Raw genomic sequence first — 23,763 nt, 5'->3', positions numbered from 1 at the left:
TAATATAAACATTCAGTAAAATTTTCATGTATCTGCAGTTATTCGTTTTTGAATTACAACAAAATAAGGAAATCGCTACATGAGAAATCGAGTGAATATCCAATGTTGTAAAAATTTGAATTTCAAACGATCATAAAAATTTAATTTGACTTTCTTATAGATATTTTTTGTTTGATAAAGGTAGATAATCTTATAAGGAATCTTGTATTACATTTTCATATCTTAGATTTAAAAAGAAAAATTTTTATGAATTTCTAACTCGAAATAATTTGCAAATTTTCGTGATTTTTCCATATTTTGTCATTTTTTGAACTTTAAATGCTTATAAAAAAAAACTGTGACTAACGATTTTTAATATTTTTCATCTGCCTTTGAAACAATATACTAGGAGCCTTCTATTAAATTTTCAAGCTTTTTTGATAAACAAATAAAATTTTATTGATATTTTTAGAAAAAAAACTAAAAAAAAATGAAAACTGACAATGTCCGTAAAGAGCTCAAAATAAGTCAAAATATTTTGAAAATTTTATCGTGTATAGAAAATGGAAATGTAAACATTCAGTCAAAATTTCATGCATCCACGGTCATTTTTTTTAAAGTTACACCAAAAACCAAAATCGATTTTCTCGAAAACAGATTTTGCGTAAAAATTCCCGTTTTTCCTTAATTTTTCTTTTGTTTTTCCCGGCGCTTTTGAAAACAACTGGGAAATTTAAATTTTGACCTCCCCAATGCACCAACGATATTCACTTTCTGATCGAACAAGATACTGAAGTTGAAAATCGTAGCATTATTTCGACTACTTATCGTGTACACAGACACAAAAAAAATAAAAAAAAAAATAAAAAAAAAAATAAAAAAAAAAATAAAAAAACACACATCATTGTAAAATCAATACATTCATCGTTTCACTCAGAATCTAAAAAATAAAAAATAGAAATTTGAAATTGTCCGTAAACATCTTCAAACGCTCATACTGTTTTAATTTGATATGCTTGTAGACATTTTTTTATTTTCAAAACGGTAGGCAAACTTATAAGGAATGTTGTATTACTTTTTCAAGTTTTAGATATAAAAAGAAAAATTTTACCCACTCACCTCACAAACTCAAAATAATATTATTTTATACATTTTATCATATTTTATTTGATAATATTAGTAAATATTAAGGTATTCGCCAATATAAACTGTGATTAATATTATGAATATATTTCAAGTTGATTATTTTATGTTATTATACCACGGTAATCGGAAAAAAAAGCCCCACACTAGGAAAAAAAAGTCCCGAAAAAAATGAATGAAAATATATCAAATTTGAAGAATAAATATGTTAAAAATATTTAAAAATATATTAAAGTTAAACAAAAAATCATTTAATATAAAAAATAGAAAGAAGCTTACCTACTTATATAATATATATATTATATTTAATTTTCAGGTTTCATAATGAAGATCATACTTTGGCTTTTGTTGTAACTTAGTAATTTAGTATTTAGTTATAGCATTGTATTGTATAATCAAATGTTATAGTGTAATGATAATAATATGGTATATATCAAATTATATGGATAAATATAAAAAGTTTCATATTATAAATTATTCATCATAAATTGAAAGGTAGTTTTAAAAAAAATTAGTTTGTTATAATAGGAATTCATTCTGAATGGTTTTTAAAATATAATAGACTAATAAATATAGTATACGAAATGTCTATAGATACTTTTAGTATGGACTTTGATTAGGAACATTACATAAAAACAAACGTTTTTTGGTATAATAAAAGGTTATATGTAGGTATACCTACGTTAAAAAGGCCTGTTTATATAGGTATACACAGACCTTTTTAACGGCCATGTGCTATAACATAAGAAAGAGCTGTAGGTACATAATTATAGTATTACATTTTTATAGCATTATTATTATAATTATATTGGTCCTATAATTGTATTTATTATTGACTATTGTATAATGTATTACATTTTATTATTTTAGACTTGTATTAAATTACATTTTATTATAATTCAATATGATTTAAGTAAGTAATTAATATTTTTAATGATATTATAAGATTTTTAATGTAATATTTATGTATTTTTCGATACAATTTTAATAAATTTATTTTTTTATTTTGATATATTTTCATTAAATTTTATCGGGACTTTCTTTTCCTAGTTTTGGACTTTTTTTACCGGGATTTTTTTCCGCGATTCTATACCCACCCACCCCTTATTTTCAAGGTGTAGCGACCGCTACACCTAGTAATAGGGTTGAGCGCCACTGTCTAAATTCACTTTTCTATCAGAAAAGAAAATATTGAAGGAAATCTAAGCAGTTTTACTGTCCTAAAATGTGATGACATACACAAAAAAAAAAATACGAATACGCTCAGAAACTAAAAATTATTGTTAGTAGTAAGCAAATTTTTTCTAAACTTAAACAGTTCAGGTGAGATTTTAATGGTGGGATTTTGTCCTTGATTATTTATAGATTGAGGAGCAGGAGTATAGTTGTATTAAATAGAAAATATTTTTAAAAAGTTTGAAAACAACATTTTTTAACAACAGTGAACGATTATATATAAGCTGATTTTATATCAATTACCGTAAATCTTAAAATAATCTTACCTGAACTCTTTTCCCAAGTTCTAGATTGATGTCGTCTTTGGCCCACATTATATAAGGTTCCGGGTCTCCAACAACTTTGCACGAGAGTTGTAACTGTTCACCGACCGACACCGTCTTTTTCTCTGGTACCACGATTATTTGCGGAGACGCTGTATGTACAACAATATATATAATACACTCGTCAAAATCATCACATTATTAAATAAAACAACTCGTTCCTGACAACATCTGTCAAACAATAGTACCCATTAAGGGAAAACGCACTGACAAGCGACTGTACAACAATAAATATAGGTACAGCACTGTTGCAGACAATATTATACTATGTAGATTACAGCATATAATATTATGTTATATATTTTATATCTTTTATTTAATTAGAATCATTACTCACTGCAATTAAAATCGTTTTCGGTTATTTCCTTCAACGATTTTTCACTCATTTCTACGGGGAAATGACACGAAGGGTCGTAATTCCCGAGTACATCTCGCTGGGGGTAATTTTTCTTCAGCACTTTTACAAACAACAAAATATTGCAATCGCACGTCAATGGGTTATGGTCAAGCTGTCTATATTAGAAAGAATTTATGTTTTGCTTAGACAAATATATAATTCAGATAATGAAAGTATAGACAGTTCATGCTGGCTTACAAAATACTCAACGACGTTAATGAATCCAATGTTCCAGGTGGAATATTTCTTATCATATTGTGGTCTAAAAACCTATTATAAAATATAAAATGTAATTTTCACTCAGCTATACAATACGATCACATGAAAAATGAGTTGAATAGGTACTTACAGTCTATTCAGTTTTGTAAGTCCCTTAAACATTTCCAAATCGAGCTTATGGATGTTGTTGTAATCCAATTGTAATACTTTCAAACTTACTAAGTTATTAAAAGCCCCAGTCTCGATGTTTTCGATTTTATTCCTATGCAAGAATCTAATAATTAAATAATTTATTATATAGATAATATATAGGTAATAATATTTTATAAATAAATAAATAATCACTAGCTATTTGATAATTTATATTCTTACAATGCCTGAAGCTGCGAAAGGTTTGAAAATGCACCATTTTTCACTTCACTTATATTATTGTTGCTCAAATATCTGAAAATATGTTTACATTCTGGATTATAATATTAATTAATGATGTATATGCATTTCAAAGTGTTTATAGTAGGTATATTATATATATTATTTATATTAGGTAAATTGCATAATACGATCACATGCAAATTGTGTTTAATAGGTACTTACAGTCTATTCAGTTTTGTAAGTCCCTTAAACATTTCCAAATCGAGCTTATGAATGTTGTTGTAATCCAAGTGTAATACTTTCAAACTCGTTAAGTTATTAAAAACCCCAGTCTCGATGTTTTCGATTTTATTTCTATGCAAATATCTAATAATTAAATAATTTATTATATAGATAATATATAGGTAATAATATTTTATAAATAAAAATATAATCACTAGCTATTTTTAAATTTATATTCTTACAATGCCTGAAGCTGCGAAAGGTTTGAAAATGCACCATTTTTCACTTCACTTATATTATTGTTGCTAAAATATCTGAAAATATGTTTACATTCTGGATTATAATTAATTAATAATGTCTATGCATTTCAAAGTGTTCATATTAGGTATATTATAACTCACAAGGTCTCTAACTCTGTCAGATGAGCTAATGATTCGATATCCCTGATTTCATTATAGTCCAAGTCCCTGGAATACAATACAATTTGTTTAAATATTATCATACAAAATATATGATTATTTCATAATATTATTCTCCCTTGTTTCATGTAAATTATTTTACTTGTTTTTCTATTTTTTTTTTTTTTGTACTTTTGTACCTACATATATCGATCATGTGTAATATACCGATATAATTATTGTATTCATTAATATCGAAACCTGCACGAGTTGTGGCCCTAGTTATTATAAAAAAGTTTAATTTTTCCCTAATCCTCTCATGTTTATTTTGGGATTTAAAAGTTAAAAAGTTAAAACATACGCAGAATTCGGTGTAAATGCACTGGGTTAGGTTAGGTCAAACGACTATATTAATGTTAAGTGAATCACTGTCTTAACAACGATATTACATTTTAATATAATTATTGATTATGAAATATATTATGCGTCTATCTTGGAGTAAAAACAGTGATCGTCTGAATCAAGGGGTCAAATTGATGTCCATCAGTTGATAGTTAGTACTACAACCTCAAATCCAAGCTTGGTCATAAACGATTTAATTAGCCACAGATGAGTTAATTTTAACTTTATAACTTAACTTTTTTAAATTTAATTTCTATTAACTTAAATTTTACTTAATTTATTTTAATTGAGATAATCTACATAAATAACGAGTTACTTTTGATCAAATTCAGTTAAGTTAATTTATAAAAAATCAAATAATGAATATTATAATAAATACATAAACTATTATTTATGATGCACACTATTACATAACCATTTACTAGAATAGGAAATTAGAAATACTTACAGTTAAATGTATTAATTGTTCCATTAACAAGAATTCTTCAAGGGAAATAACTTAATTAAACATTTAGCAATAGCCATTTAGGTGTATCACATTATATATAAAGATATATGATCCCATATTGTGGCATACTTATAACAATAACAGTAATAATAAATAATAAGTACTAATAACTAATAAGTAATGGTATATTAAACTATGATATTGACATAGATACAAATCACAAAAAAACAATTTTCAAGAATATAATATTATTAAATATTTTCGACATAAATGAGTTATTTTTTAATTAAAACCAATTAGGTTATGCTCATATATTGGCTATTTCCTATGTTCAATAATATTTATGATTTTTTTTATTTTAAACCATATTAATAGGTATTTACTATTTATATAGGTATTAAAAATAATAATATTAATAATAACTTAAACTGAGTTAACTGAGTTAAAAAAAATAAATTAGGTTGACCGTTAACTTTAAACTTTTTAAAATGTTTTCTATCAACTTAATTTACTTCAATTGAAATTATCATTAATTTGCCCAGGCTTGCTCAAATTATACTTCAATAATTTGTTACGATTTGCTACTAGCTTCTTTTTTTACAAGCCGGAAACAAATATACCAATGCCTATTTATGTATTTATGATATTTTTAAATCACTATAAGAACGACTTCCCTGAACATTGTATTAAAAAGTAAAAATCTTTGATCAACATTTTTAGGAAACCTATTGTGCCGTTGCCGTATAAACAAATACGCTCCAGTGTTATATTATGACCCAGGACTATGGTCATTAGTTATTACTCTTTATAAACGAGTGGGTATGCGCCAGCGAAAAAACCTTCGATACGAGTGCGGAGTGATACGATGCAATACGATTGTGAGATCTTGAAATTGCATATACCTACGCCACTCGAATTATAATATCCATAATATCATAACACAGAGACGAATTTGAGTAGTATTGAGTAGTGGGGAAAACGGGGTAAATTATTTTTTTAATGTTATTAATTCAATTTAGATTAAAATGTATATAATTTAATTTTTAAAAGATGCCAATTATATAACGATATAGTTCACATTTAAATACAATAGCGTTTAATAACAAAACCGGAAAATGCCCACATTGCATCCACAAAAACGCCACTGGCGTTAACACAATTATTGATAAATTAGATTTCGCAATAGGTACTCGGGAAAAGTAAATTACCAAGTACATTTTCAAACTCGACACCTGGCGTTTTAACGTTGGTATTATCTTCCGTATAGTCAACTTACAGCAGTTTGGTAGCCGGGGAAATGCTGTTGGGTATCCGGTCCAGTCCCTGGTAAGAGCAGTAGACTCTCACTTCTTGGCACCAGCATTTGTCCGGGCACTCAGCGGTGACTGATGGAAACGACGACAAGGAGAACATCAACAGCAAAAGTAGCAGCACCATAGTCCTCCTGAAAACAGCAGCGGCGGCGGCGTCTTGATGCATCGGGAAAGTCATCGCTCGGACTGGTCGCAAAGCACACTGTCTACACAATCGAACTTGTTTTTAGCGTGGTTTTTTTTTTTTTTGTCGTAATTTAAATTGGCAACGATTACGAAACACATGCACGTTTTCCTGTTTGGATAATGTATGACATATAATCAGTAATGCAATCTATAATAAAAGCACCTAATTTGTATGTATTATATTACAAAGGGTTAGTCTTATAGAGTTAAAGTGAGGAATGTTATTAAAATTTGGTGTACCTACCTATAATCTATGCAACTTAATTATTAAAGTTTATATTACATATATCACAACATAATTTATATTTTTTAATTTAATTATTTATTTATTTATACATTAATTTATTTTTTAAATTATTGAAGGGTTTTCCTGTTGTGATACAAATACCTTTTATTTCTAATGAGCTTCACCCTTTTTAAAAATAAACATGGAAAAATAAAACAGTTATTTTCAATATAATAATAGTAAAATTAACTGTATCATACAATTGCTATATGGAAAGCCAAGCCTGGGCAAGTTATAACTATAAAAATAAACTGTGCTTATATATTTCTAAGAATTTTTGGCAACAGAATTAAATATTTACGTGAAATCTTGTTAATAAAAATTGAAATTTGAAAAATTTAAAATAAAAGTTGAACATTTTGTAAATTTTTAAGTACAAAATAATTATTCAATTTTAAATTTGATAAATTTTGTCAAAATTTCAACTTCAAATGCTTATAAAAAATAATTGTGCCTATATGTATTTTTAATAGTATTCAACTGCTATTGTAACAATGTATCAGGCGCCTTGTATTGATTTTTTTACACTTTTTGGCCCAATAGATAAAACTTTATTGATATTTATAGAAAAAAAAACTAAAAAAATTGAAAACTTACAATGTCCATAAACAGCTCAAGAAGAGTCAAATTATTTTCAAAATTTTATCACATATATAAAATGCTAATATAAACATTCAGTGAAATTTTAAAGTTTCTGCAGTCATTCGTTTTTAAATTACAACAAAATAAGGAAATCGTCTCATGAGAAATCGAGCAAATATCAAATGTTGTAAAAATATGAATTTCAAACGCTCAGAAAAATTTAATTTGAGTTTCTTATAGACATTTTTTTTTTTAATAAAGGTAGTTATTCTATAAGGAATCTTGTATCACATTTTAAAATCTTAGTTCTAAAAAGACAAATTTTTACGAATTATTAACTCAAAATAATTTGCTAATTTTCGTGATTTTTACATATTGTGTCAATTTTTGAACTTTAAATGCTAATAAAAAATAACTGTGACTAAGGATTTTTAATATTTTTCAAATGTCATTGTAACAATATAGTAGGAATCTTGTATTAAATTTTCAAGTATTTTTACTTAACAAATAAAGTTTTATTGACATTCATAGAAAAAAAAACTAATTAAATTGGAAACTGGAATTGTCCGTAAACAGCTCAAAACAAACCAAATATTTTGAAAAATTTATCATGTATAGAAAATGGAAATATAAACAACCAGTGAAAATGTCATGTATCTACAGTCATTCGTTTTAAAGTTACACCAAAAACCAAAATCAATTTTCTCGAAAACAGATTTTGCATAAAAATGCCGGTTTTTCCTTAATTTTTCTTTTGTTTTTCACGGCGCTTTTGAAAACTATTGGAAATTTCAAATTTTGACCTCCCGAATGCACCAACTAGATTCACTTTCCCATCAAACAAGATACTGTTCAAGAAAATCGAAGCAGTTTTACTGCCCCAAACCGTGATGACAGTCACAAAAATAAAAAAACACACATCATTGTAAAATCAATACATTCATCGTTCCACTCAGAATCTAAAATAGCATGGTATTTAAGAATGTACTTAATATTCAACTCTGAATACTTTTTCAGGGTACTGAAAGCCCAAAACTGTTAGAGAATATAGCCAACTCTATACTTCGGTAAAATATTTATATTTATAAAACTTTATTTAAGAAATTGATTAAACTATATTTGTTATTCCCTATTCTAGTAAATGGTTATATAATATCAATAATAATTTTTATTTTTATTTTTATTATTTAATTATTTATAAATTAACTTAATTTGAATTTGATTAAAAGTAACACGTTTTTTATTAAGTGAATATCAATTAAAATAAGTTAAGTTAAAAATTAAGTTTATGAAAATTAAATTTAAAAAAGTTAAAATTAACTTAACTTTTAACTTTTTAACACGTTTATGCCCAGGCTTGGGGAAAGCTATAATGTTAGTCAGATTTACTAAAAATATGTAGTTATCATTTTATAGTTAGCCAGACAAAAATTATGGTGTTTGGTACCAAACATGATTAGTACTCTGTACTTTACAATTTAATTATATGAACATTTTTATAGTTATTCAAATATAATTGTATAGGACTTTTTACTTTATAATTTAGTTGTTTGCATTGGTAATTAGAACATATCTTTAAAGTACTATGTACTTTTCAATTTAGGTATTTGGATAATATTTATAGAAATTTAAAAATAAAGTGTTAGCTACTATTAACCCAAGTGAAATTTACTACAATAAAACTTTTTCACGATAACATTTAGTTCCCCGACCTATACCTAGTGATAAGCAGCATAGCTAAAAATTTAAATATTAAAGTATTGAAGTTTGGTAATTTATAACAGAACCTAGTTATACAGGTTATTTTTCTTGGACAGTAAGCCAATTTTCAGTTTTAATTTGAATATAGTAATTAATATTAAAATAAAAATTTGATTACAGTTGTAGAACTCCGATTCTCCGAACTAATTAATGTCAAGGGTGGTCCGGATAAGCAAACATCCGGATGATTGACATATGCCGTTTTAAAAGATATATAGTGACATTGTAACACGACAAATCACTCGTTAAAACAATTAAAAGACTAAACTGTGCGACGATTAGAAAACAACTGACCATTGGCGGAATTATCTGTGTTTTATTGGAAGTTTTTTTACGATAATTCAGTTTTTAAGTGAGTTACGACCATCTTTAATTTACATTTATGATACACGCTATAACTCACTTAAAAGCTGAATTATCGTAAAAAAAACTTCCAAAAAAACACAGATAATGTTCTTACCATCAAGTTTCATTATAGGTCGATTTGCTTTAATTTTAAAGCTAATGGTATACAACTTGAATTTCTGAGCGTAAATTTGGTATGTTATGCTTTTGTCAGGCGGTTGTGGCGTCCTCTTAAAAGACCGACCTTTTTTTCGTCTGGTTAATTGGACGTCTGTTTGATTGGCGTTCGGATAATCGGAGTTCCACTGTATTAAGCAATAAATTGTTCGTGTTTTTTTTGCAAGTATAAAATTTAAAAGATATAGCACCTAATGTGGTAAATTTAGATTTTATTATACTTTCATTACATATATTGATATAAATTATAATATATATTAAATAATACAAAACAATTTTGTACATATATGTTGTTTTGAGATCATTGATATTCTATAACAAGTTATTAAGCTTATTATAAATAATTTAATAAACAATTATTAAAGTTACCTTATTTGTTACTACTTATGTATTTAAATGCTTTATTTTATTATAAATAATATATTAGTTATTGTTCTATACATTGAAACTTACAGTTATATGTACTATATGTACTTAATTAGTATAGGTAACAACTACGATAACTACCTTCCAAATAAATCAATTTAATTTTATTAAAGCGAGACTCAGGAGAGAGTATTCTTTATCTGATGTTGATATATTATGTTATATAATACGGTGAAATTATTATTCGCGCGTAATGATATTTTACGACGTTCAGTAATTGAGCTGTATGGCCAATTAAGTGAACTTTGTTCTGTTCGTGCACATAGCAGATATCGAATAATCACATTTTAGCCGTAAATACCCACAATGCGATTTATAATAAAAAAATATACTAATATACATAGCTCAAAATTGCAATGTTTTTCACAAAACTAAAATTTTCATATACTGAACCAAGTTGCTCACTGGCGCTAATCCCCTTAATTCATCCGACCCGAAGGACCATGTAAAACGTACCAATCCCTTTAGTAATAATCGGGAGGTTGGACACGCTTTGCGGGTGCCGTATTGAATAAGAGGATCAGGCAGGTGAAAATAATCAACCAAGATATGGATATCACGAGATTAATATTTCACACAAAATTTAAATAATGACATAAATAAAATATACAAACAACTCACGACACCGTGACAATGAAGTATGGTATGACGAGGGACCTGGTGGGTTGAGTTGTTGACGATGGACGATGACCGACGCGATGATGATATTTTGAAGATTAGTATGTTGTATGTAAGACGGCGAAACCGCACGAACTTAATACGCGGATTTAGGACGGCGAAACCGCGCACACTAATCAATGTAAATAATATGAAAATGAGAAACCACACAACAAGGTGGAATACATAAATTCATTTGAGACAGCGAAATTATTGTTACGCAGCGACCACGACTCAATCACATACGCAACAAAACTCGAGCACCGTACTGTGTTTGTGTCATAATAATGCCGATCATATCGCTGAACGTCATACGGCCTGACTTGACCTTTGTTCTAGGCGGATAACAACCCCACCGAATATATAATTTACATTCACTACGATGCATTTATGCAACAAGTATGTTAGATATATTATATTGTTATTATTCTATGCGTATAAACATGTATTATGTATGTAACAAATAAGTATTTTTGTGCATTTATTATTATTTATTGTTAACTTGCCTAAATAGTCAGCTGATAAAATTGTTTTGACCCATTTTTGTTGTTCTATATTAAAGTTGAATGTTCTACTTTTAAGATAATTTTGTATATACCTATATTTAAAAATATTATTATTTTATGGTTTTAATATTAATGGTTGTAATATAAAACAACTTGCATACTAATTAATAATCATTAATCAAATATACAATTCCTAACTTTTGCAATTTTGGAAATTTGGGCCCGGTTAATTTTATTTGAACCTTCTGTATTGATCATCTTTTATCACTACTCCACAAAGCCGATTTCTCATTTTTTGGCATAATGTCCCATTTGAAGTATAATACTGTAGTATAATAACACCATATATTTAATTACAATTTGCAATGTACTTAAACTATTTTTGAAAATGCATTTTTTTTTATAATGTTATTACCTCTTTCATCTACAACAGCATCCACATTTTTTAATGATGTACATTGTGACTATATTTCAATTTGAATAATCTTATAAAGTGAACATAAAATGTAGTGTATAACATTTTTAAATATTTTTATTTATGAATCAATTATTATTTTAAAAATTTGACTAATAACACATTAATTTTAATTTTAAATATTATGAATATTATTTAATTTAGTACCTAAGTACAAATAAAACTATTAACTTTATATTTACTTCGATAGGTTTTTTCAGCTTTCCCAATTCACTTATAAAATTGGCCCCTTGTCCCATTTTTGAAACTAAGTTTACTAACATTGATTCAGTTAACAAAATGAATGTTTTTTTATCAATGTCTGCCAAATAATATTATTAATTATCATATCTTATGGCAAATCCAATAATTATTTGTTGAACAAATATCACTCGTACATTTTAATCTAATATAATTGTCAACTGACCAAGTTTATTTATGTTTTTGATTTTGAAACTATTGGATATTGGTCTACTTTAGATTAAGAAAATATTTTTCAAGTATGGTTTCTGTTAAAAACAAATAACTATTTTTTTAAATACTTTAAAAATACAAGGTTCAAAAGTAATTCAAAATTAAAAAGTACCTAATTCATAGCCCTTCCTTATTTTAAGTATTATTCCCCACATTTTATTAAGTAAGGTCGTTTGTATATTATATACTATTATCTTGTCTTTATAAATTATTTAAAAATCTGTTAATATAAAAAAATTAACCTTCAAATGTACTGACCAAATGTTTAAATCAAACATTAAGTAACCATTTTCTCATGAAATCATCAATGTTTTAGACATAAAATAAATAAGTAATTTTCATCACAATATATTGTATATATTTTACTATAAAAAATAAAAGTATGTAAAAACCATGTTGAGTAACAATTATAATGACTTATTGCATAATTAGTAGTATAGTAGCTTCAATAGTACCTATTTGGCAGGCGCTAGCACACTATTTGTTTTCTCTCTCTGACCTACGCGCACATGGAAAATTTACGTTCATCAGACCAATTTCATTAAGTTATTTTACATATTAAATAATTATACTTCCTTTTGTTCATGGTAATTTTAACTATATTGTTTTAATTAATTCAAACATTTTACATTTAAATAACTATAACACATAGGTAGTAAATATTACTACAAAAAACAACTATATTTAAATAATTGTAATAATTATATCATTTCAGTTATTTTACATAGTAAATTATTATACTTACCATATTTTATTTAACTATAATTTTTTAATCATTTTTTTCCCGTGAACAGATAAACCGTCATCCACTAACCTACCCACGTTTTTATACCAATTTTTTGTTTATCATTCTCTTTTGTAGAAGTAAAAATGATTGGATTTTCTTCAGCTGTATCTTTTCTGATAGGAAAGTGAATCTGGTTGCTACTTTTGGGGTTCAAAAGCAAAACATTCGTGATAGTTTTTGAAAGTGCCGGGAAAAACTAAGATCGATTTTGGTTGTTGGTTAAACTCTAAAACGAAATAACGTAGATACATGAATTTTTCACTGAATGTTTATATAACATTTTCTATATACGATAAAATGTTCAAAATATTTTGTCTTGTTTTGCGCTGTTTACAAAATATAAACACATGTGTTAATTTAGGAATTGTCGTGATTGCCTAGTCATTGTTGATAATGGCAGGAAAGAACAAGCAATGTCAGATATTAAATTTCTTAGTTTTATCAACATTTTCATATTATATTTGGCAACGTTTTAAAATTTAAAACAAAATATATAAACACCTTTATCGCTAATCGATTTAATTGTGAAACATAATAGGTATGGTCAACCCAGTTTTATGTTATCGTTATACGTGTTTATTGCTTAAAAACTATATAACAATTGTCAATAGTTGACAAATATAAAATTATAACCATAGAAATGAGACAGTATAATTGAAAATAAACGTAATGCCGATAACTTTTTTTTCGATAATGATGAATATTTTGAACGAATAGAAGGAATAAAACAATCCAAAATTACGCCATCTGCTGGAAAAAAATTGTACGAAAGATAAAAGAAATATTCATAAGTACGATATTCTTGCTATCAGCAGTGGAGAATGGTCTTATTAAAACCATAACCAATGTGATAGAGGACGAGCGTTATTATTTATTAGCTTATTACGTACAAAATGTAGAGTACCTACCTATACCTACCTTAATTAAATATTAGTCATCACTAATAAGTAACGACTATAAGCCAGTAATGAGAAAATCAGTTAAATCGATGAAAATACGTTTTTCTCAAATAAATATATAGGTAAGAATTAAAAATAACTACAACTTAGGACTTAGGTATCAAATCACTGACTTTTTATTTTACTTCATTTCATGAAAATAATTTATACACTGCACAAAGCACAAATTCACAATATTATTATGATAACAATATGGCATTACGGCAGCACTTGCATAACTAGTAGAAATTGTTATTCGTCAAATTTATTCTGGATTTATTTTGGTATTTTAGATAAGGAAATGCTGTGCTTATAGTGTTATAACGTGTAAAACGTCATTATATTATTTCTACTAAAATTGGCAAGGGAGTTTTCAAGAATGTTCTATAGATCACCGATACTTATGAAACAAATACAAAACAATATTAGGTAACTATAACAGTTTTATATAAAAATTTGAAACCAAAGTTATAATAACAGTTTTCGTGGAACTAGTGTGGATTAATTACAAATAATAATTTTCAACGATAAGTATAACCTATGTTGAATTAATATATTATGTATACTTGTAAGTTTATTTTCATACTAATTTCATACTATTTTCGAACAATATTATATGAAACAAATAACACAGCAGTTGATAAATATATTATTTTCAAAACAATAATTAGCTTGGCGGGCCAGTGAAGACAATAGATGCCAGTGTAATACCATGACTACGTATTTTCATTATACTACCTAGTAAACTGTATTCGTTGCATTCGTACACAATATCATTTGTAACTGGTGGATACTTCAATAATCGACAGTTGCCATATCGTAGAAACTGAAAAAGATTTTTACATGACGACTGAAGTACAATAATTATTATAATTAAAATTATTATTATTTGTAACTTAGGTGTTAGGTCACTTGACATAATAACAAATATTATGATCACACGGCGTTTAGGATAGGCTTTTTCGCTACACCGCTGACGCATTGATCTGTTTTCCCAGAATTGTTTTACTTTGATTGATTGTTAAAATTAGAATACACCTAAGTACCGTAATATATGTGAACGAGTAAAACATATCGTGCATACTTTATATTAGTTACTAATATAGTATTACAGTGGAAATTACATAGGTATCTAAAAAATAAGTTTTTATTCGAAACTTGTTTGTTTATCGAAATATTCTTTAGAATCATAACCAAATAAATTTAAATCTGATCCTGCACAGCGATGACGGTGGAAAATTAAACAACGACCATAGATTTACTGAATGTTAATATATATAGTAGGTCGTGATATCGATAAAATCGTTGTCTTATCAACCTTGTTAAGGGGCCTGCTCATGTGTCGTTAATAAGGGTCAATATTTAGACAATTAGTTGCCGTCGTCAGTGTGAGTGTGATTATATGTGTGGGTACCGTAGTGAGTAAAGCCCCTCTGCGAATTCCTGATTTTTGAGCGTATTTTAATACAATGCAATAAATTATAATTCCATATTATATACAATTTATGTACAGTAACTACGGACGATAAATAAATAAAAATCAATTGGTAATATAATATATCATCACTTGTAAATCGTGATATTATGTAGGTACTGATGGATACTTATGTTAAGAAATTATGAAACCTATAACCATACTTTATAATATTAAGTATTATGCATAAATAGGTCTCAGAAAAAACATTATACTTTAAAGAAGACAATTTTATATATTATAATAATATGTTATTCTTATACATTATATTTTAATTCGGTATATAATAATTAGTATCACAATAATGAGCTCAGCTTAATATTTACTATTTACACAATTAAATAACATGTACCTACCCTACCCGTGGATTTTATCTGTAGTTATATGAATATTTCATAGCAAGTTTATATAATATATTATTAAACAGAATATAATATATTATCATTAGGTTCTTAGACTTTTAGTGTAACTTTTCAGATCTTACTTATTTCAATCATAATATCGTGATGCAGTGAACTGTAGATTTAAAAATGATTTCGACCGAGAAGTAAACCATTAATAGGTGTAAACTAAATAGTAATTGTAATACGACAATCATAAAATGACGTATTATTGCGTTAATTGACAATGAATTTATTTATTTATAAGTCATCATTAAATATTCTGTGATTCTATAATACAACTGTTTTAGGTTCAGACTTCGTATGATATTATATCTACATATTATATCTATAGTACCTACACTATAATATTATGAGAGGAAACGTGTATACAAATATTGTTATGTTGACCGTTAGGCTCTCAGCAATCGATTTGTATAAAAGTATGCATTATCAATCAATAAGATTTCATCTAAAATATTTTTTTGTTAATCACTCATTATAGTATAATATTATCATCATATCCAAACGGATATACGAAGAAAAATATTTATTTTCTCTTCTTTTAAAGAAAAAGAATCCTCAACTTTATTATATTCAATAATAGTTCAAATTCTAATTAGGTACCTACGTGTTAATTTCAGAATTTATCATTCTTTATTGATTTATTATATATATATATAATTTCAATTAACGTTAGGAAATAAAACGTAAAAACATTTTCATATTATCAAAAAACCTTTGTACTAAAATCTCGTATAATTATAATTATCGTTCAATTTCCACACATACTATTATATCATAAAACTGTATAAAAAATAGATCGATGATTATTCTGTAACTACTCATTGTATAATTTTTATGCTGGGTCAACACACATAGTCTGGTTTTTATTTTGTTTCTGTTTCTATAAACAAATTATAGTTTAAACCAACTACGTCTGTGTTGGGAAAAGATAAATTTGTGACTTATGTTTTGTTTTCTCGTCCAGTTTGGATCCGGTATTATACATTTAATAACTTAATTAATAACCTTAGTACCATACTCCTATTTTAAAAAACGTTTATGTACCTACTTTATGTTTATATATTTTAGAATATACATAACTTTTATATTAGTATATTGTAAAATAAACAATTTGACTATTTGGGGACATTTATTACTTGATTATTCTTTTACTTACACTTGATTGGTATTTCTTGATTGGTTTAATTGTTTTAATTTGTTGATATGATAGTTAAACCCAGATTCACAACAATATTCGAATTTGGTCTAATACTCTGCAATGTACAAGTATAATAATTTTATACTTAATTAGCCTGATAAAGTAAAAGTGAGAAATGTTATTAAAAATTGGTGTACCTACCTAATCTATGCAACTTAATTAAAGTAGATAAATATACCTACTTTAAAGAATACATAATTTGTATTCTTTAATAATACACGCTGCACTTTTTACTTATGTTATTATACGCATACAATTTGTTTGATAGGTGAGCCCAAACCTAGTCTAAAAGTCTAGTTTTTAGCATATCATATAATTTGGAACTTATGTACAGATGTATTCACAAGACATGCTCATTCCTTCCATTTATAGTATACTTTAATAAAGGATTTATTCACATTTTTAAAATTTGAAATTCCTAAACTTAAAGATTATTTTTTCTTTTATATTTATTTTTTAAACCATTCGAGCATTGTCCTGTGGTGATAAATCCTATTTTTTTAATTAGCCTCACTTTTTTTTAAAGTAAACAGATAAAATTATGATTTTTTGTAAAACGTCGATGCATCTAAATCGAAATTTCTGAAAAGTTTCTGACACGTGAAGCAAATAAAATCAAACCAAACATTTTGATTTGACACGCAGTCACCATCCCTGGTATAGCATATAGGTATGGATGAACTCTACTGATAAATATAAAATTAACGAGATAACAACCGATGGTCAGTATTAATTTATTGAAGCAAGCAATATTTTGTATAAAATACGAACACGTGTGTTAATAGATATACAACTGCATTAAATAAAGTTACAGCGGAAAATAGGTTACGATTTTATTACGATAAATGAAAAAAGGCCAAAGACAAACAACAACCAATGGATCAAAATCTTATTATTTTGGACCCATTTTTTTTCTCATTACGTATAATTTATAAAATGTAATATAAATATATAATATAGTAATATTAAACTCGTTTAAACTACATAAAATACAAATTAAAAATTATTTCATTAGATTTTATAATTACATAAATAAATATATAGGGAATATCAATAGGAATGTGTGTCATTGAATAAAACTCATAATTAATATAAACATTTTTAATTTATAGAGTACAATATAATAATTATTAACAATAATAATATTATCTACGAAATAACTATTAAACCAATGAACAAAGCTATGAAAATAGGACTGAGCAAGCTTGGAGATAACTATAACGATAACTATATATAATACATAATACCTATTATTATAATTATTATTTATAATCAATGGTATTATACTTACACTGCACGTACAATGCAGATTGACAAGATAATTTTTAATTAATTCATTTTAATTCAAACATAATATTATGTTGTACTACGACTTATATAACATAGAAAATCATTTCAAAATGGTTAAGTTTGTTAGCAGTACTACATAATAGATTAAAATATTACATTTTTTTATAATACTCTACGGTAGTGGGACAGTTTTTTATACCATCTAATAATAAATAATATAATGTTTATTGTTATACCATATAAGAGTCTTAGTGGCCGAAAAAAATATATCTGTAATCAGCTGTATCATAAGAAATAAAATCCTACTTATAAAATGTACCTAATAATAACTTTTTAATACAAATTGCATAACATTTTTACTTTAAGACTATGCAACTGTTTGCGTACAAATATAAATTATTAGGTATATTAGGTACTCATTTGGTGTATCCATGTAAGTACCTACCTATCGGACAAAACAATTATCTAGGTATCTTTATTGTGGAGAATTTGATTCTGAATGAATGTATTTAGCTTGATATATTTTACAAAGGTGTAGTAAATGGTGAAACAAAATAAGTGTACTTTATATTATATTTAACAACATGCATATTAATTATAAAATATACAATACATAAGTCACAAAAATAATAATAATAATTTTTTTACAATATGTCATTATACAATAGGCAATTTGCTAATATAATAATAATAAAAAAAAAACATGGTGTTACTCCAAACACGGTATTACAACCATTTTCCGCCAAACCTAAATTAAATTATACATATTACAGTTATTTAAAAAAATAATATATATTAAGTGGGTAAAAGTTATATTTGTATTGTTTTATTCATTTAACGTTCACGTGTGTCTTGTATATCGGTTAGTTTTTGTGTTGTTTTACGTATAAAATTAAAATGATTAAAAATTGTAGTGATAGTTAAGATTCTTAATTAATATAGATATACAATATAGTTCAGAACATTATCTGCGAAATATTGTTTTTATTTATTTTGATATCACTTATACGAAAAACGTTGATATTGTTTCAAAATCCATTATTTTTGTGTTTTTTAAACATAAATAAGTTTTTTTGTAGTTCTGATATCGAAAAAAAATATCTTCCTTAATTATAGTTCTAGATCCGTGCCTGGATATAACCATAGGGTTATTTTATTTGTACATCACACGAAGAGTAATTGTCGAAAGACGCATTATGCAAATTTTGATGTTTCGTAATTTTAAAGTCATATGCGATTTAGAACTCGTATATGATATTAATATAAAAAATAAAAATGATATATGACTATATAGTGATATACATGATATTACCGATTACGTTAACCATCGCCTCGAAAGATTTTCGTCCTAGATAATTGGACGCCACGCACTTATATTTACCGCCGTCCGTTGTTTCCACTTTAGATATAATCAATGTATGGTTTTGAAATACCTGCAGTAATTAGTTTACTATGGATTAATATTTAAATATCAATACTTAAAATATTTAACAGTACAGTAAAAAAGACTAAGGGAAGTGAAAATATATTGGTAATAGCCAATAAGCAACAAGTGTTGTTCATAATATTATATTTTATTTTATTGTACTATGGATTATGGATATGCATATGTAAAATTCAAATTCAATGTTAAATCATTGAATGTTTGATAAACATTGTTTGTACATTTTTAACTTTATTTTCACATAAATAAAAAATGTATTTATTTATGTATTTACGATATTTTTAGATCGCTCTAAGAATGACTTCCCTGGAACCTTGTATTAAAAAGAACAAAATCTTTGATCAGCATTTTTAGGAAACCCGGTGTGTCGTTGCCGTATAAACAAAAACGAACCAGTTATATGTAATAGGGACTGTATTAAATTTGAATTCAATGATATAATATCGTTGTATAAGAAAAACGATCCTGAGCGAAGATGGTCAGCCAACCTATAGGGCGGTGAGTTGTTGCTGTTTTTCCGTAAAAATACAATTAATATAATAATATTGGCCTTTGGTATATTATATTGTACCTTTTGTGCCAGCGTATTCGGTCTGGTCACTCGGCACTAACCATTATTTAAACATATTAAACGGGCCGTTTTGCGAAAAATATTAATAATACATTTATTGGTACGCGGCCAAAGGTCGACGTTGGCTTATAATATATAACACAAAAAAATAATAATAAAACGAACGAACACTGTGTAAAATGTGCGTAAAAATCGAAATCAGGTAATAGGTATTACTATAGTTACATTTTAATTACATTTTTTATCACAACAATAGGAAAATAAGCCTACCTGAAATTAACCTAAAGGAACGATACTGAATTAACGAGAAAATTCAAAAGTTGGATATCAATTTGTGTACATTGTAATTCCGATAACAACACTACGTCAACTAGTTGTAAAAAACGCAAAGAGAAAAAAAATTAAAATTGTAAATTGCTTTTAAATGTGTGATATAAAAGGTAGAATCTAAGTAAATCACAGAATATGTGAAATGTATTCAAAAGTTATTAATCCAAATTTAATATTAATGTATTATTTATATTTATATTTATAACATAATATGTGAATTATTTTAACTGAAATAAAGACAAATTTAGTTTACTTGGCGGGAAGATTCAAACTAAAATTTTAATATTCACACCTAAGATTTGAAAAGGTAATATTATCTATAAAGTTTTCTTAATATGATGAACTTTTCAATATTAAAATGAAAAATAAAAATTGAGCAGATGTTTTTATGTGACTGAAATTTAAATGTTTGCAAAATTAAATATTCACACGTTAAGTTATTATTTCTCATCAAATAATTTGGTTTTTCAAAAACAAATGATCCTAGAAAGTAAATACTTGAAATCTGTAAAATTATTTTATAATTATTTGATGTTTAAAATATAACGAAATGGCATAATTGGCCAAAACCATTTTTCTCTATTTAAATATCTCTATAATTTGATGAAAATTTGAACTAAAAATATCTATAATAAAAATTGCGTTTAGGTATATATTTGTTAAGCTATACATTTTGGTTATAGTATTAACTGCTTATGATAAACTTTAATTTAAATTATCATTTCTCAGCAATGCAAAGTACAAAAAATATCAGGGATTTGAATATATTATCCTTAAGTATACCTACTTAAAAATTCTATAAATCAGAATTTGAATAAATATATTTTTAAAGGAAAAAATGTCAAGTACCTAAATTGTGTATTTCATGATGGGGCCCCTTAAAAAAACTGATCTATGGGACTTTTGTGTGCTAGACCGACACTGCTAGTATGCATCGCTCTGTATATAGTAGATAAGTTTTAAGAATATACATATTATTTGAATGCTTATATGGTTTTCTAAATATAAAAATGTTAATCACTCACATTTTATCCAACAAATTTTATTAAGCACAGCTTTGAAAAAAAATCATAAATTCATAATAATAACACAAACATTTTGGTGAATTACATACCTAATATTATTAGCTTTGTAAATAATCGGACGTTTTGAAATTTAAATATTTTTTTTTTGTTAAAATCTGTGTACTTACTATCGCATTCATACAATCATTAACTTACCGTTGGATGTTAAGTTCAAAAGGTTATCTTCTACCTACGGTGAGGTACTTATAAGGTATAAGGCAAAATATCATAAAAAGTAGAAAACAAGTTATAACCTTTGAAATACTTGGGTACGACGTCGGCCCTTGTTTTAAGACGCAAAAAGATTGTTTTTTAATTTATTATTTGCATATTATTTTTTGTCTTTGATTTTTTAACATCGAACTCCGTTTTTACACTCATTATAATAATTCGACCTTTCAAACTCTGTACACGATCGACTCGAAACAAACGGACGACTCGGTGAATATCTTTACAACGAAATAATATTATATAAACGCTCTCAACATTTTACCGATTTCCCCGATCCGAAAAAAGTCTACTGTCTTAAAGACGATATTTTCAAATTAAAAACGTTAAACGAAAATCGAGATACACATTTTACCGCTGCGCGAATAGAGAATTATCGAACATACATTTTAATTCCAGCCGTTTACAACACACATTACGCATGTTAGTTCCCCCCCCCCCCCCCAATTGATATAAATGGTATAATATGGTATCGGAGAGAAAACTACGGCCGCAAGAGAATAATAATTGACTATTAAGTTGATAATATATTTTACAAAGTTATTTAAAAAAAAAAATAGCAATGTGACATTTTGGTTCCGCGAAAATATTATATATTAGCTCCTTTGAAATAGTTTTACGATATTATTTTCCCTTTAAACAAAATAAATATATATTTGACGAGATTTAATAAATTCGTTAAAATGTTATGACGTCGACGTTGGATATCGTAAGTACCTATATAATACTAAATATATATTTTGATTTTCGTTTTTCCTTATTTATTTTATGGCACTGCACTGCAATGCTATTTACTGCACTGACTTTTTATTTTATTATTTCGTTTCAAATATATTATTTTACTGGTTAAAACAAAATATTATATTACACACAACGTATTTTTCAACTATGCGCTATATCGTTATAATTCGTTTATTATTATTATAATGCGATTTATCTTGTCCATTGTTCCGTTCGTTTTATTAGTCGCAAATTAGATAATAACAATATACGATTTAATCCGCGGGCATGCGAAACTAGGGCTGTTCAATTATTTTTTTTACCACTCGATTATTAATTTCACATTTTATCGATTATTTCGATTAATCGAAAATGAATAATCAAACCAAAAATCGATTTTATAACGACTGATTAATCGATCACCGATTTTTTTTAATGACTGAATAAACGATTATTCGATTTTTTTAATGACTGATTAACCGATTAATCGATTTTTTTAATGAAGATTAGTGTGTTGGCATAAAGTAAACACAGACCCACTCAAAATGGAATAGAGTAAAAAAATCCCCAAGTGCTAAAAATAGAAGTTCATTCGAACCGTCAAAATAACGATTAATCATCTTGTTTATTCGAAAAATTCGATTATTTGATTAATCGGAAATTCGATTATTTTATTAATCGGAAATTCGATTAATTGATTAATCGAATTTAGATTATTTGGCGATTAATCGAATTTTATGAAAACTGTAAAATAATCGATGAAAAAAATAATCGTCATAATAATCGATTAATCGAAATAATCGAACAGCCCTAATTATGATGCCTCTTCAAAACCACAATAACTTGTACTACATATACTTATATACTATATACATATTATAAGACATAGATGTATTAAACATCTTTAATTTATTATTTGTTATACATAATTTATTAATATTTTATACTTTTTTATACAATTTTAATATTTTTATTCTAACTTCTAAGTGATAACTATTTAATATGT

The 23,763-nt window shown here is 26.3% G+C and overlaps 3 protein-coding genes across 8 annotated transcripts in view; all 3 read right to left on the bottom strand.

Moving 5' to 3' along the window:
* The window catches only part of LOC100570649 (peroxidasin homolog), a 15,335-nt gene extending 4,174 nt beyond the window's left edge, over positions 1–11,161 (bottom strand). The window contains exons 1-10 of one of the 6 annotated variants that reach the window (XM_008182896.3): positions 10,830–11,161; positions 6,416–6,747; positions 4,293–4,358; positions 4,134–4,205; positions 3,892–4,035; positions 3,670–3,741; positions 3,428–3,571; positions 3,277–3,348; positions 3,019–3,194; positions 2,625–2,773 (exon numbers count right to left, since the gene is read on the bottom strand). In XM_008182896.3, coding sequence (XP_008181118.1) covers positions 2,625–2,773; positions 3,019–3,194; positions 3,277–3,348; positions 3,428–3,571; positions 3,670–3,741; positions 3,892–4,035; positions 4,134–4,205; positions 4,293–4,358; positions 6,416–6,630 — 1,110 coding nt within the window. In that variant the 5' untranslated portion in view covers positions 6,631–6,747; positions 10,830–11,161. The remainder of the gene's footprint in view (positions 1–2,624; positions 2,774–3,018; positions 3,195–3,276; positions 3,349–3,427; positions 3,572–3,669; positions 3,742–3,891; positions 4,036–4,133; positions 4,206–4,292; positions 4,359–6,415; positions 6,748–10,829) is intronic. The other 5 variants (XM_016802870.2, XM_003243178.4, XM_016802869.2 and 2 more) reach the window with 5 other exon arrangements.
* The window catches only part of LOC100162825 (neurotrimin-like), a 244,680-nt gene that overhangs the window by 115,026 nt on the left and 105,891 nt on the right, over positions 1–23,763 (bottom strand). The window lies entirely within an intron of this gene.
* The window catches only part of LOC107883230 (peroxidasin homolog), an 18,729-nt gene continuing 13,960 nt past the window's right edge, over positions 18,995–23,763 (bottom strand). Inside the window, exons 13-14 of the mRNA XM_016802862.2 lie at positions 19,713–19,833; positions 18,995–19,148 (exon numbers count right to left, since the gene is read on the bottom strand). Coding sequence (XP_016658351.1) covers positions 19,045–19,148; positions 19,713–19,833 — 225 coding nt within the window. The 3' untranslated portion in view covers positions 18,995–19,044. The remainder of the gene's footprint in view (positions 19,149–19,712; positions 19,834–23,763) is intronic.

The sequence above is a fragment of the Acyrthosiphon pisum genome, chromosome A2 (genome assembly GCF_005508785.2).
Source record: "Acyrthosiphon pisum isolate AL4f chromosome A2, pea_aphid_22Mar2018_4r6ur, whole genome shotgun sequence".
Lineage (NCBI taxonomy): Eukaryota > Metazoa > Arthropoda > Insecta > Hemiptera > Aphididae > Acyrthosiphon > Acyrthosiphon pisum.
The sequence above is the reverse complement of the archived record's forward strand: the minus strand, read 5'-3'. Positions and strand labels throughout refer to the sequence as shown.